The sequence below is a fragment of the Rhinatrema bivittatum genome, chromosome 5 (assembly GCF_901001135.1).
Source record: "Rhinatrema bivittatum chromosome 5, aRhiBiv1.1, whole genome shotgun sequence".
Taxonomy (NCBI): Eukaryota; Metazoa; Chordata; class Amphibia; order Gymnophiona; family Rhinatrematidae; genus Rhinatrema; species Rhinatrema bivittatum.
The window spans coordinates 269,711,636-269,726,811 of NC_042619.1; the positions used below are offsets into that span (position 1 = coordinate 269,711,636).

At 51.2% G+C, this 15,176-nt stretch overlaps 1 protein-coding gene across 2 annotated transcripts in view; it reads left to right on the plus strand.

Moving 5' to 3' along the window:
- Positions 1-14,581: 14,581 nt before the first annotated feature.
- GFPT1 (glutamine--fructose-6-phosphate transaminase 1) overlaps positions 14,582-15,176 on the plus strand; it is a 142,300-nt gene continuing 141,705 nt past the window's right edge. For both annotated transcript variants that reach the window (XM_029604031.1, XM_029604032.1), the window contains exon 1: positions 14,582-14,689. In XM_029604031.1, coding sequence (XP_029459891.1) covers positions 14,683-14,689 — 7 coding nt within the window. In that variant the 5' untranslated portion in view covers positions 14,582-14,682. The remainder of the gene's footprint in view (positions 14,690-15,176) is intronic.

Genomic DNA, 15,176 nt, shown 5'->3' on the forward strand with positions numbered 1-15,176 from the left:
TCAGAGGAAGCCAGACACCAGATAAATTTCCTGGAGCTATGGGCGATCAGATATGCCCTCAAGGCCTTTCAGGACTGCCTATCAAACAAAGCCATCCTGATTCAAACCGACAATCAGGTTGCTATGTGGTACATCAACAAACAAGGGGGAACGGGCTCCTACCTCCTGTGTCAGGAAGCTGCACAGATATGGGCATGGGCCCTTTCCTGCTCGATGTGCCTCAAAGCAATCTACTTGCCGGGAGTGGACAATCTCTTGGCAGACAAGCTGAGTCGCACTTTCCATCCGCACGAGTGGTCTCTCAATCCCACGATAGCGGACTCGATATTCCAACATTGGGGCTACCCTCGCATAGACCTCTTTGCGTCAGTCCACAACCACAAAGTAGACAACTTCTGCTCTCTCATTCGCAGTCACCACTCACAACCAAGAGGTGCCTTCGCCCTCTCCTGGGCCAGCGGTCTCCTTTATGCGTCCCCTCCACTTCCTCTCATCTCAAAGACTCTCGTGAAGCTACGGAAGGACAAGGGCTTAATGATTCTGATAGCTTCCCACTGGCCATGCCAGGTGTGGTTTCCAATCCTCCAGGACCTATCAATACGCTGGCACATTCCCTTGGGGAAGGATCCCCTTCTGATAACTCAGAACGACTGGTACCTGCGCCATCCCAACCTTCAGGCACTGTCTCTGATGGCCTGGATGTTGAAAGGTTAATACTCCAACCTCTTAACCTTTCAGAGTCACTATCCCGAGTCCTGGTGGCTTCACGAAAGCCCTCAACGAGAAGGTCTTATCGCTCTAAATGGAAGAGTTTTACAGTCTGGTGCACATCCATATCCATAGACCCCTTCACTTGTTCCACTAGAAGTTCCTGGACTATCTCTGGCACCTGTCAGAATTAGGCCTGAAAACTTCTTCTATCAAGGTGCATGTCAGTGCAGTGTCTGCATACCATAAGGGTATAGGAAATGTCTCCATTTCGACATAACCCTTAATATCACGCTTCATGAGAGGCTTGCTCCATTTAAAACCTCCATTGCGCCCTCCGGCTCCTGCTTGGGACCTTAATGTAGTGTTGGGACAGCTTATGCAAACCTCCGTTTGAGCCTCTCCACTTCTGTGATCCCTGTTATCCTCTCTTGGAAGGTAGTTTTTCTTCTCGCAATCACATCCGCTCGCAGAGTTAGTGAATTACAGGCATTAGTTACCTATTCACCTTACACTAAAATTCTGCATGACAAGCTGGTGCTCTGCACCCACCCTAAACTTTTACCAAAGGTAGTATTGGAATTTCACATTAATCAATCCATCATCCTACCTACATTTTTTCCCAGGCCCCATTCCAATCCAGGAGAACAGGCTCTGCATTCCTTAGACTGCAAACATGCTCTAGCCTTCTATCTAGACTGTGGGAAAGCAGACACTCTCATTCTGGCTCGCAGACTGTATCTCTTTTTGCTACCAGCAAGCAGGCATTCCACTCCAAAACCATGTGAAAGCGCACACTATAAGGGCCATGGTGACATCAGTAGCGCACCTTTGTTCGGTGCCGCTTCCTGACATATGCAAGGCTGCTACCTGGAGTTCTCTCCATACATTCGCAGCCCATTATTGCTTAGATAAGGCTGGCAGACAAGATTCCATCTTTGGCCAGTCTGTTCTATGCAACTTATTTTCAGTTTGACTTACCAACATCCTTCCACCGACCCGTTAGGGTTCAGGATGCTTTCCTAACCATATTCCATCCCTGTTGTTGTGCCTGTTGCACGTCTTTGGGTGCATTTGGTGCTTCGCTTGGACATCCTCAGCTCGGTACTCACCCATATGTGAGGACTACCATCCTGCTTGTCCTGTGAGAAAGCAGAGTTGCTTACCTGTAACAGAGTGAGCCTGCTGAAATCTCCCGGGGCTCCGGAGGGGGTGAATTGCTTCACTCAGCTGATTTGGGACATGATTCTTCTCCTCTTGCTGTGCCTCCGGGGGGCCCTTAAAGAGAGAGCACCCATTTTCTTCTCAGTTTATTTTACTGCTTCACAAAGCTTATATGGAGGCTGAGGCAGACTTGGATGGGCAATATTCTCCTCCTGCTAAGATCCCCAGACCTGCAGAGGATGAAGGGGCTCCTAGGACCAGTCCTTCCTGTCCCGCTCCTGACCAGGTAAAAGGGGTTCCCTGTACGTACCCGGATCAGTCCAGACACCTGGGTTGTGACTCCGCACCAGCAGAAGGAGACAGAGCAAAACTTGACGGGCTCCCTACATATAGTAAGGTGCCACCCACAGCCCCTCAGTCTTTCTCTGTCTCCAGCAGATGGGGCAGGTCCACCCACAGTCTCTGGGATCCCTGGGGGTTTGTTATTAGATAGTCAGGGATAGTTTAAAAAAAAAAAAAACAACAAAACCTTATTTAAGATTATTAGGTCAGTTTGCTTTAGTAAAAAAAAAAAAGTAAAATAGACACTGAGAGGAAGGAGAAGTCTCCCGTCGGTGGAGCCTCCCAGGGGGGTTGGGAAGGTCCTGAGGGGACCATCCCTCCGGTCGAGGCCGCTGCTGAGGGTCGAGGACCCAGCCGTTCCTGGCAGCCGCGTCGGGGGTGACACCGGGGAGCCCGGTTCACTCACCCCCGCTGGAGCAGAAGACTTCAGGACCGGGGCCAGCGGCTAAGTAAAAAAAAAAAAAAAGTTTTTGCGACTCTGTTTTTTGACCGCGCGGTCTCTCTCTCTCTTCCTCTCTCGGTCGGGGCGCTTCGCGGGGGGGGGGGGGTATTGATTTTTTTTTTTAAGTCTTCTCTGCCGCGCCGACTGGGGATGCTGAGGGGGGCGGCTTGCCGCGCGTGTGGGGTCTCCCGCGAAGGGTTGTGTTCGAATTGTCTCTCGGGGAGCGAGGGGTCGTCGGAGGTCGCTCGGGGGGGCCGATCTCGGGCGTCCAGTTCGCCGCCGCGCGCCGGACCGGCAGAGGCCGGGGGTCTTGATCCGGTCCCGCTCAGCGCGGGAACGGAGGCCATTTTGAAGTCTGTGAGGGAGGCCACGAAGAAGGCGATTCAAGATGGCGCCCAGCCACCCTCACTTTCGCCGCCGCATCGGGCCTCGGGGGGAGAAGCCCCGAGGGGCCGGGACTCAGACAATCTCAGTGGGGATGAGTGTTCTTCTTCGGGTTCCGAAGGTTCTTTCTCCGCAGATTTTACTTTGTTGCTCCGGAAATTAGCAAAGTACAAACGGTCAAGACAAAAGTCTGGGAAGGCTCCCGGGGGCAGGGAGGGACGCTCTCAGCCCCGGAAGAGGACAGCTCGGAGCCGGGACACACCGGGCCCTCCTAGGGAGAAAAGGCCGTCGCGTGGTGAATCGCGGGACTCGGACACTGCTTCTACCTCCTCCTCGGAGGAGGAGCCGGCTTCTGGGGCCCCAGGGGGGTCTGAAGGGCCCGAGGAAGAGGGTCCAGCCCTGCCGGGAGCCGGCAAAGGACCGCAGGCGTCGGAAGTGGATGATCCCAAAGTCGTACGCCTATTCCGGAGAGAGGAGCTCTCTCCCCTCATCCCAGCTATCCTCGACGAGCTCGGGGTGGAAGCCCCACCGGTGGAGTCCCGCCAAGGGGCCAATATGGATCCGGTGTTATTTGGCCTGGCCGGTCCTCCAGTGGCTTTTCCTTTTCACTTTTCTGCTTCCGATATCCTGTTTCGGGAATGGGATACCCCGGAGTTGGGTCTGAAGGTGAGTAAGGCCATGGACAAGCTGTATCCTCTACCAGAGGATGTCTTGGAGCTGCTGCACCTCCCGCGGGTGGACGCGGAGGTGTCGGCAGTGACAAAGAGGTCCACCATTCCGGTCACGGGCGCTACCGCGCTCAGAGATATCCAAGATAGGAAGCTGGAGGTACAACTCAAGAAGGTCTTCGAGGTGTCCGCTCTGGGAGTTAGAGCGGCCATATGTAGTAATTTTGCGCTGCGTGCGGGTCTCCGCTGGGCCCAAACTCTCCAAGCGAATGCAGGCCTTTCCGAGGGGGAGGCATCGCAGGCGGATAACTTGGAAGCGGTGATAGCTTACAGCGCAGATGCGATGTACGATTTGCTGAGGACTTCGGCCAGGGCTATGGTCTCAGCGGTCTCGGCTCGACGTCTCCTCTGGCTCCGGAACTGGGCTGCGGATGGGACGTCTAAGGCTCACTTGGGCTCTTTGCCTTTTAAGGGGAAGCTACTGTTTGGTAAGCAGTTGGACGATCTGATGCAGTTCCTGAGCGAGAACAAGGCTTTTAAGTTACCGGAGGATAGGCCCAGACCTCGGTCAAATTTCTCATCTCGAAACCGTTTTCGAACTAACCGGCGTCAGAGATCGGCGGGGTCGGGTCAGGCCTACCGGTCAGGCTCTGCCAGATCCTCCTCCTGGTCTCAGTCCTTTCGAGGGGAAGAAGTTCAACAGAACAGGTGGGCCCTCGTCGGGATCGGGGTCCAAGACGGCCCAATGAAACAAGAAGGGTTCATTCCTCGTTGCAGCCTCCAGAAGACGTACAAAGCGTGGGGGCAAGACTCACGTTGTTTTACGAGGAATGGACCAAGATTACTTCAGACCAGTGGGTCCTCGGCGTGATAAGATGCGGTTACGCGTTAGATTTTGCTCGTTGGCCAGTGGACAAGTTCCTCGTCTCTCCCTGCAAGGCCATCGTCAAGCGCGCAGCTGTAAGGGCGACCCTCCGGCGCCTGGAAGTTCTGGGCGCCATTACTCCCGTTCCATCGAGACAACGGGGCATGGGAAGGTACTCCATTTACTTCGTGGTCCCAAAGAAAGATGGCGCGTTCCATCCCATTCTCGACCTCAAAGGGGTCAACAGGTGCCTTCGCGTCCCGCGTTTCAAGATGGAGATGATCCGCTCGGTGGTGGCCGCAGTTTGTCCGGGCGAGTTCCTTGCTTCACTGGATCTTACGGAAGCGTATCTTCACATCGGGATTCAGCCGGCCTATCACAGATATTTGAGGTTTTGCATCCTAGGCAGGCACTATCAGTTCCTGGCTCTTCCCTTCGGCCTCACCATGGCTCCACGCACCTTTACCAAGGTTATGGTGGTGGTGGCGGCTGCCCAGCTCCGGAGGGAAGGGCTCTTGGTACACCCTTACCTAGACGATTGGCTCATTCGGGCCAAATCCGAGGCAGAGTGCCAGCAAGCTATTGCCAGGGTCCTGCAGCTCTTGCGATCTCTCGGCTGGGTGGTCAACCTCTCCAAGAGTCATCTACAGCCTACTCAGAAGTTAGAATACCTGGGGGGCCCTGTTCGACACCGAGAGGGCCAGGGTATCGCTGACTCAGGAGAGAGAGTGGTCAAGCTCCAGAGGCAGGTGAGACGCCTTTTTTCCATGCGGTGCCCGCTGGTATGCGATTACCTGATGGTTTTGGGCTCCATGGCTTCGACGCTCGCCTTGGTTCCCTGGGCCTTCGCTCATCTGCGACCGTTACAATCAGCGTTACTTTCCCGCTGGAAGCCGGCATCGGAGGAGTTTCATCGGCCGCAACCCCTCACAGTCCGTGCCAGGGCCAGCCTACAGTGGTGGCTCTCCACCGACCATCTGACGTTCGGTGTTTCTCTGCTCATGCCCACATGGACGGTGGTGACAACAGACGCCAGTCTCTCTGGTGGGAAGCGTCTGTGGGGGACGCTCGGTGCAAGGTCAGTGGTCAAGCCAGCAGTCGCTGTGGTCCATCAACCGGTTAGAGACCAGGGCGGTAGCGTTGGCGTTACGAGCTTTTCTCCCATGGATCCGGGGCCGGGCGGTCCGGGTTCTGTCGGACAACGCGACCACGGTGGCCTATATCAATCGCCAGGGAGGAACAAGGAGCCAGCAAGTGGCGGAGGAGGTGAGTCAGTTGATGTGCTGTGCGGAGCAACACCTCAGCAGCATAGCGGCGTCTCACATCGCCGGAGTGGACAACATCCAAGCGGATTTCCTCAGCCGGCATCGGCTGGATCCAGGAGAATGGGAGCTACCGGGGGTAGCGTATCGTCTCATCTGTGCCAGGTGGGGACAGCCACACCTGGATCTGATGGCCACCGCTCAAAACTCAAAGACTCCGCGGTTCTTCAGCTGTCGGAGAGAGCGGGACGCGGAAGGAGTCGATGCACTAGTGCTTCCCTGGCCCACGGACGTGTTGCTATATGTATTCCCTCCGTGGCCCCTGATAGGCAAGGTTCTATGACGAATCGAGTTACATCCGGCGGAGGTGATCTTGGTTGCGCCGGAATGGCCAAGGCGCCCGTGGTTCGCGGACCTCATTCAGCTGGCGACGGAGCCTCCGCTTCGTTTTCACGGAGACGCGACCATCCTTCGTCAAGGACCCGTCTGTTTGGAGGATGCGGCTCACTTTTGTCTCGCGGCTTGGCTTTTGAAAGGGCGCGCTTGAGGGCTAAGGGGTACTCAGAGGCGGTGATCGCTACTTTGTTGAGAGCTAGTAAGCAGTCTACGTCCTTAACCTATATGCGGGTTTGGACAGTTTTCGAGGACTGGTGTAGTTCTCACGAGGTAGACCCTATACGGCCAGCGGTGCCGGCGGTCCTCGTTTTCCTCCAAGAGGGCCTCTCGAAGGGGCTGTCCTGGAGTACCCTGAAGGTCCAGATAGCTGCACTTGGTTGTCTTAGAGGTAAGGTCCAAGGAGTGTCCTTGGCTTGCCATCCGGATGTGATGCGCTTTCTTCGTGGGGCCAAGCATTTACGCCCGCCGGTACGGAATCCTTGTCCATCCTGGAATTTAAATTGCGTGCTATCAGCTCTTTGTGGAGCCCCGTTTGAACCAATCAAGCGGGCGACACTGAAGGATCTTACTTTGAAGACGGTGTTTCTGGTCGCAATTACGTCCGCTCGTTGGGTCTCGGAGCTACAGGCTCTGTCTTGTAGAGAACCATTTTTGCGATTTTCAGAGGCCGGAGTCTCCCTGCGGACTGTTCCGTCATTTTTGCCTAAGGTGGTGTCCTCTTTTCACTTGAATCAGTCTGTGGACCTTCCAGGGTTTTCGGTCATGGATCAGATGGACAAGGGGTCGAAGGAGTTAAGGAAACTCGATGTTCGCAGGATTCTAATGCGTTATCTGGAGGTTACGAACCCTTTCCGGGTTTCCGACCATCTGTTTGTTCTCTGCGCCGGGTCTCGCAGGGGGTCTGCGGCTTTGTGGGCCACAATTGCGCGTTGGCTCAAGGAGGCGATTAGTTCGGCGTATCTTCTGCAGGGCAAGTTGGCGCCTAAGGGGCTTCGAGCTCATTCCACTCGGGCGCAAGCAACGTCCTGGGCGGAGGTTTCTCAGGTGTCCACGCAGGAGATCTGTAGAGCGGCGACATGGAAGTCGTTGCATACTTTTACTAGGCATTACAGGCTTGATGTCCAGGCAGCTGAGTCTCAGGGGTTTGGAGCGAGTGTTCTCCGAGCGAGACTCTCTGCTTCCCACCCTCGGTAATTAGCTCTGGTACATCCCAGGTGTCTGAACTGATCCTGGTACATACAGGGAAAGGAAAATTAGTTCTTACCTGATAATTTTCGTTCCTGTAGTACCACGGATCAGTCCAGGCTCCCGCCCGTCTGTTCTGATTTAGCGCTGAAGAGAGGGAGAGTCCGCTCGTTATTATATTAGCTCATCGTTTATTCAGGTTGCGAATACTGCATTATTCTGATTTGGATCAAGGCCGTTTTTGCTCTGGTTCTGACTGTTCTGTTTCAGCCAGGGCTGTTTTGTGAATTGGCCTACGTTTTAGAGTTCATAGTTAGTTAGTCGGGCATTTATTGCTTTGACATTATGTTCGACTGAGGGGCTGTGGGTGGCACCTTACTATATGTAGGGAGCCCGTCAAGTTTTGCTCTGTCTCCATCTGCTGGTGCGGAGTCACAACCCAGGTGTCTGGACTGATCCGTGGTACTACAGGAACGAAAATTATCAGGTAAGAACTAATTTTCCTTTTTTTTGTTTGTTTGTTTTTTAGTAAAAAAAAAAAAAAAAAGAAAGAAAGGAGGAGAAGGGTCTGTTTCTTCTGTGTTCAGCTGTCTCTCATGTTTCTGGGGAGTTCTGTGAGGTGAGGTTGAGCATCTGTGTGGCTAGGCCCCGCTCCCAGACTTCTCCTATTTTGGTCCGTGGTAGGCTGAGGGTTAGTTTTGCTCGCATTTTGCTGCAGGCCGTCAGCGTGCGCTTGTGTGTCGCTATGGGCGTCCATTCTTCTTAGTGTCCAGTTTGGGCATATTTTATGCAACCAGTTTAGGCCTTGGTACTCTGCATCCAGTTGGATGAGCAGCCTAGGCGCATAGGCTTGGACGCACATTTTTTGTATGTTCACTTTGGGCATGCTTGTACGAGTGGTTAAGCTAGGTGCAAGCCTTTATCAGTCTGCATGCTTACAGCATGGCTCCTGTGGTGAAGAAACCTAAGCGCCTATCTATCTGTGCTGCATGCCACATCAGGGCCATTCAGCCTGAGTTTTCTTTAAGCCTGTGTCAGCGCTGCCTTGATGCTTGGGCAGATTTGCCTCCTGATTTTGCCGACAATAGTCCATCTCATCGGTCTGAGAGGAGTGGGACCGAGGGAGACAGGAAGGGGTGTCACTCCCTTGATTGATCCATCCAGGGGACACTGGCTCACAGGATGTCAAGTTTGAACTTGGAATAGACCTGGCCACATTTTCCTGGGTAGAATTCTTCTAGGGATTGCAGACATTTCTATAGGGCTGGTCTTAGGAAGTGGCAGTGCCTACTAAGGTAGCTCCGTGCTCTCTGAGTGCTCCTCTGCCTGTCTCCATGGTCAAGTGCAGTGCAGTCTGACAGCTCAAATGCAGGTGGTTCAGGATGATACAGATGATGGGGTGCATCTCCTGGTGAGGAAGGGGCCATTCCCCTATATTTTGGGGCCATATAGAACTCCCATCCCGTTTCATTCAGAGAGTTGAGTTGCCAGGTTTGATATCTCAAACCCTGAAGACCCTCAGAGTGGCTGGGCCTGACTCACTGGGGATGCAGAAGAAGTATCCTATTTTTTTTTACACCCTGCACAAGGCTTCTTGTTTCTCTCCCCTCTTGGATGCTATCAGGAGTTGATTGATCTGGAATGAAGTGCAAACTATAATAAACTCAAGCCTCTTTGAAACTCCCCCTACAACACACAATAATTAACAAAATGGGAAGTTAAAATCTACTTTCCAATCTCTGGTGTCCGGTACCAGTTGAATGGGTGATAACCACCTCTTAGGTTATAACTCCTATGTGCATGTACCATTTTGCTTTGTATGCAGTTACCTGTTAGTGAAATTGTGTCTTTAATACATTTTTTTATTTTTATAATCTCTTGTGATTTCTTGTGCGAATAAAATCCTTCAGCCACTATTTCATATCACAACTCTCCCAAATCTTCTAATATACATCTGCTCAATTTTCTATGATGCTGAAATGTCTATAAACTTATCTTGCTTAGTGCTGAGATCAGTCGTTTTTATTGTGACCTCCTTATCCTATTAATTGAAACTCATGCCCACCCGACACTGGCAGTGTTTCAATGCTTAGCGTCTACTTCAAGGGCTGGAGAGTTGGTTCCAGCTTTTTCTCTCATCTCTTAACCACCACTTTCTCAGATGAACCTGGTGCTGGGTCTGATTTTGGGCCTATAGTAGAACCGGGTGCCACCTTCTTGGCTGATGCAGGCTGTGACTTGGTACGCACAGCCACCAGCTGCTTCAGTTTTTGCGACCAGGTGGCAGCTGTGGTTGTGCAATTGGTCTGTAGATACAATTTCAAAAGCCCAACCTTACTAAGCTGCCCTTCAAAGGCTTGCTTTTATTTGGCAGTGAATTGGAAAAAATGGCAAGTAAATGGGGAGAGACCCAGATCCCTCATTTGCCAGAGGACAAGAAATCCATTGCCAGGTCTTTTTGGGTGGCTGGCCGCTCCTGAGACTACTGATGTTTTCGGTCTTAGAGGGAAGTTTCTTCCTAGAGATCCCATCTCTTCTGCAGGTCTCAGTCCTTTTTCCCCCAAGGTCCTCCCAGTGAGGATTTGTGGGCTCACCTGGTAGAGCAGGAGATATGTGGTCGCCTATCCAGTGAGAGAGAGTACTGCCTTGCTCTGTTCCTTTAGATGGGACACTGTTTCTCCGAACTTGTCGCCGAACAAGTTATCCCCCATACAAGGAATATCTGCCAACTTTTCGTGAACATCCTCACGAATCGCACTCACCTTCAACCAAGCAAGGCGCCTGGCCACTATGGCAGTTGAGGAAGATCTTGCAGAAGATTCAAATGCCTCATAGACTGACCGAAGTAAGTGGCGGACACCTTCTATATCCAGGACGGCTTTTGGAAGGGTTTTATCCTCAGCCAAATAGGGTGCAATTTTTGGAGACATTCATATAGATACTGTGTCATGTAAAACTGATGTTGTATTTTTGTGGATAACATTGCTGAATGATACAATCTTCGGCCAAAATCGTCCATGCATTTATGATCCCATCCCGGGGTGGCGTTTGCATGGATCTTGGAGTGCTTCACTTTTGCCAATGCAGACTCAACCACGATGGAGGTGTCTGGAAGTTGAGTGGAATCGTAAATGGCAGAATTTCTCATTCTGTATTTTAAGTCTGTCTTATGAGATGCGGCAGTGATGGAAAAGGGGGTTTCCCACATCTTGTGTAGGACCCCATCTAGGACCGAATGAGGGGGTAAAGGCCATCAGTTCTGGTGGCATCTCGAATATCTTGAGAATTCCTAGCATCTCGGCTCTGGGATCAGGAATTTTCCCTGTCTCCACCTGCAGAAGATTTCCCACCTTTTCGATGAATTTTGCATATGAGAGGTCTTCCGGTGGTGAGTACGGCTCTGGCAAGCCTTCCAGTGGATCAGAAGGCATGCCTGTGGAGGAATTTGGGGAGGATGAGGTGATTTATGAATCCGGGCTGCGTGGGAGAGCCGGAGATGGAAGGTCAGCTAGAGCAGGAGGCCTAGGAGCAGGTGATGAAGGTGGAGAGTGGCGAGGAGACTCCACCGGTGGATCGGACTTCGCATGCTCAAGACCTTCAGAAAACGAGCTAAATGCCTGCAAAATTTTCATCATGGTAATTGCCCCGGCGTTGAGGAAGGTCTTGTAGGTAGTGCCGCCAACAAAATATCCTGTGGAGTTGTTTTCTGAGTTGAGGACTTGGTAGAATAACCGGAGATGGTCTGTCTCTTTTTTGAAGGGGTATTTGCAGCTGAGGAGATAATCTTTTGCTGTGAGATACCGAAGACAAATCCGAAAAGGAGCCTCCGCTTATTGATGCATCCCTTGAAGATTGGGAATCAGGGTCAGACAGGAGCTCAGTATCCACATCTGAACTTTCACGTAGACGTTTTGGTGTGGTAGAGTTTCCAGAATGAGTAGATGGGGCTCTATGCATGTGTTTGTCCCTGTGAGACTTCTTGGGAAGCAGTAGATGTTGTTCCTGGCCTTGTTGGGTCGAAGCATGCGTGGAGTGCGTTGAATGCGCTGAGTGTTTTTTGTGCGCTGTGCACTCCGATCACTCCCTGTGCGTTGATGGAGTCGGTTGCATCGAAGGTGCGCCGTGTGTTGGCATTTTTTTGATGCTTCGAGTGCGTCTACGCCCTGTCGCCTGATCGATGCACTCGTGGCTCCTTTGTCCCGCTGAGGCACTGCAGCCGGAGCCCCGGCTCTTTTTTGAGGCTCCCTAGATTTATCAAACCGGGCTTTTCCTTTCCATCCCATGCTTCAGCAGCTGATGACCAGGGAGTGGGATGCTCCGGATGCTGGTTTGCGGGTTGATTGGGCCATGGATAAGATTTATCCGCTATTAGATGAATCTCTGGAGCTCCTGCGGTCCCCTAAGGTAGATGCTTCAGTTTCGGCTGTTGTCAAATGGACCACTATTCCAGTCACAGGTTCAGTGGCTCTCAAGGATCTTCGGGACCGCAAGCTGGAAGTCCTGCTTAAGCGCATCTTTGAAGTGTCGGCCCTGGGTATCCGGCGGCAGTTTGTAGCAGTTATGTGCTGCAGGCGAACCTGTGCTGGGTTCAGCAATTACTGACGTCTAGAGATCTTCCTCCGGGAGAGTCAGAGCAGGCGGAATGATTGGAGGCTGTGGTGGCATATGGAGCGGATGCACTTTATGACCTGCTCCGCACTTCCTCTCGCACCATGTTGCCTGCAGTGTCGGCAAGGCGTCTTTTGTGGCTCCGAAACTGGTCAGCGGATGTTTCATCCAAGGCTCAGCTTCAAGTTCTCGGCTCAATGACATCTACTCTGGAGGTCATTCCCTGGGCTTTTGCTCATATGAGACACGACAGTAGGTTCTGCCAGTCTGTCCTCCAGAACCTGTCTGAGGTGTAGAACCTAACTCCCAAACTAGGGCCTGTTGTTTGGGTTCAGGCTATCTTCCCCTCTGTTAACAAATAGCCCTGGTGTTGTACCTGTTGGCACCTGGTTAGGAGTCTGTTGATCCCCTTTTTGTGTTGGGGAGCAGCCTATAGCTAGGGATTCACCCATGTACTATCCTGCTTGTCCTCAGAAAATGCAGTTTAGTCCAGTCATTATAGTGACAGTCCTGGGGTAAGGGTCATGCACCAGGGGCTCCTTCTGGAACACTGCAATAATGGGCCTTGAATTTAGTCACCAAGTGGCACTCTTAAGCAATGTCCAGGACTACCACGCCCAGGAATTGCAATACTGCCTTTACAGCATCCCCAGCCCTGGCTGACAAAGGGAATGGAAGGCCTTATAAACAGGACGATGCTATAACATGTGTACAGCTTAACGAGCATTGAATGCACATTTTGGACATGCATCTATAACCCCTATGCATCAAGGGGATCAGCGCACCCAAAACATGTGTCCAAAGGTGTAGCTAATGATGCTCATCACATGTAAATGCCACGTAGATGAAGCTATTAGCTATTACCCCGCAATTCAAAAACTCCCCATATGCCTGAGGTGCACTTTTTAACCAGTAACTTTTTATGCCAGCCCTGGAGCAGGTGTAAAGTCTTCTCGCATTGCTGTGGTTCCTCCTTAGTATGGTCACATTACTAAGTAAATCCTCACAATACTAAGTAGGAGGAACCACAAAAAAAGCAGCACCATGCAAAAAAAAAAAAAAAAAAAAAAAAATTTGGGGTGTACAATATACACCCACCCTATACATTCTCCAGGCCCTGTCTGTTGTGAATGTGTGTTTTGCCTGTACAATAGCTACTGCAGGAAAAAACGGACACTTGTACATTGAGTGTCTGGTTTTATCCCCCCCCCCCCCCCCCGCACACCCAAGTCTCCTGGGTGCCCAATGCCATGGATGTGCTAGGGATGCACAGTTTACCTCTAGCATGTCCTTTTTAGGGGAGCATCTCATTTGCTTATTGCATCGGACACTCAGGAGAAGTGATTGTGTGCATGTTTAAAAAAAAAAAAAAAAAAGTTCTCCGTTTCCACACGTGTTTAGTGCGTCAATATTGTATCGGCCTGAGCTGATCAAAATAACTACCTTCCCCATCAAGGTAACAAAGCACTTAGCAGCAGAGCCACCAACTCATATGGATCTGTATTGATACTAAATGTAAATTGACAATTTATCAAGGACAAGACATTTATCAGAGTACAAGATCCTTGCGTTTTTGTATTTTATTATTGCCCTATGTAAATAGACTCCTCGTTGAATAGTGGCCATACATAGTCAACATTCCTTATAATAAGACATTAATATACCTACTTAACAGCCATCTGGGAACTTCAATTTCTGTTATTTTTATTTTCACCGGAATTCTATTACTTTGTCGCAAAGCAGAGGGTAGAAGGTTGTAATTGTTTCATGTTTTACTATAAAGTGAGGCTCCCTTTGTCTATAGTTGGAACCTCACCTTCAGGTCCCTTTCTTTTAGTTATTTTATTTGTCCTGGATTCTATCTGTGTTACAACAAAAACGGGAGTTATCAGTGGGAAAAAAAAACTTGTCATTTTTCCAAGTAAATATATTTTTTGTTCTTGTTATAACAAACACTGATAAATTCCTAGCACAACTGAAAACGAAGGTAGCTACTTCTGTTGGAGTTTCTCCATAATAAATTAATCCAATCTTAAGTCTTCCCTACTGCCTGTATGATCTGTTCTGATTTTTCCCATTAATTTCCTTAAGCAAAGCAGCACCATACCTCCCTGCATGTACGTAGGCAAAACAAAAAAACAAAAAAAAGCATTGGATCATCCCGTGTCACTGATTTGATGAGGTAAGGTGGTGAGTGGTAATTCCTAACTGGCAGGCAGCCTAATTCTTTCTGGGCAAACAAGAACTACATGTCCCAGCATGCATTGTGCAAGCTGTGGAAGAATCGGTGTGGGTGTGAGAGAAAGAGAGGAGGGTGGCAGGAGAAGGAAAGGCGACCTGGCCTTTCCTGTCGCCTCGAACCTGTTCCGCTTCACAGCGAATGCCAGGCCTGACCGCTCCCAGCCGCCCTCAGATACCCAAAATCTGCCACGTCTCACCTGCCAACGGTTAGAAACCCCACGCCAGCATGACCCAGCGACATGACGTCAGCCTCCGCCCTTTCCACCAGAGACCAATCAGAGCGCGGTCCGCCCAGCGGCGTTACTGGGATAGGGCCAGGGAGGGGGCGGGGCCCGGCGACGTTGCCGTAGGAGCCTTTCCTAGGCAGTGCGGGAGTAGGAAGCGCACTCTTGGATACTTCTCTTTACAGCAGCAGCTATGTGCGGTAAGTGAGTCCTCCTCGTTAGGAGCGAGCGGGTTTCTGCGTGGGGTGACCCGATGAGATGAGACTCGTCCCCAGTCCTCCCGGGGATCCTCAGGATTCTTCTACAGACTCACCGGTGTGTTATGTTAGGGGGCGCACAGAGCCGCTCCCTTAGGGCTGTCCGCAATGATAATGACTCCCATAACTCTGGCACGCCGTAGCTCACGGACGACCGCCCCTCCCACCCTTGACCACACGACAACAGAGTAGGTAAGCCAAGATAACTTTTATTAAGTGGAAGAAACGGCCACAGCCAGCATTAACATTATAACCTTATTACTTTATATTGCAGCAGCTTAAACAATTGGCATTAGCTAAATGCCACGCCCTCACCGGTACCTTGCTTGTTCTTCCCACCCCAATGCTTTTTTGGAGACGGCAGCCCTCCATCCTTCCGCTCCGTGAAGGTGGTATACCATTGGCACCCCGCTCCGTGAATGCCAATCCC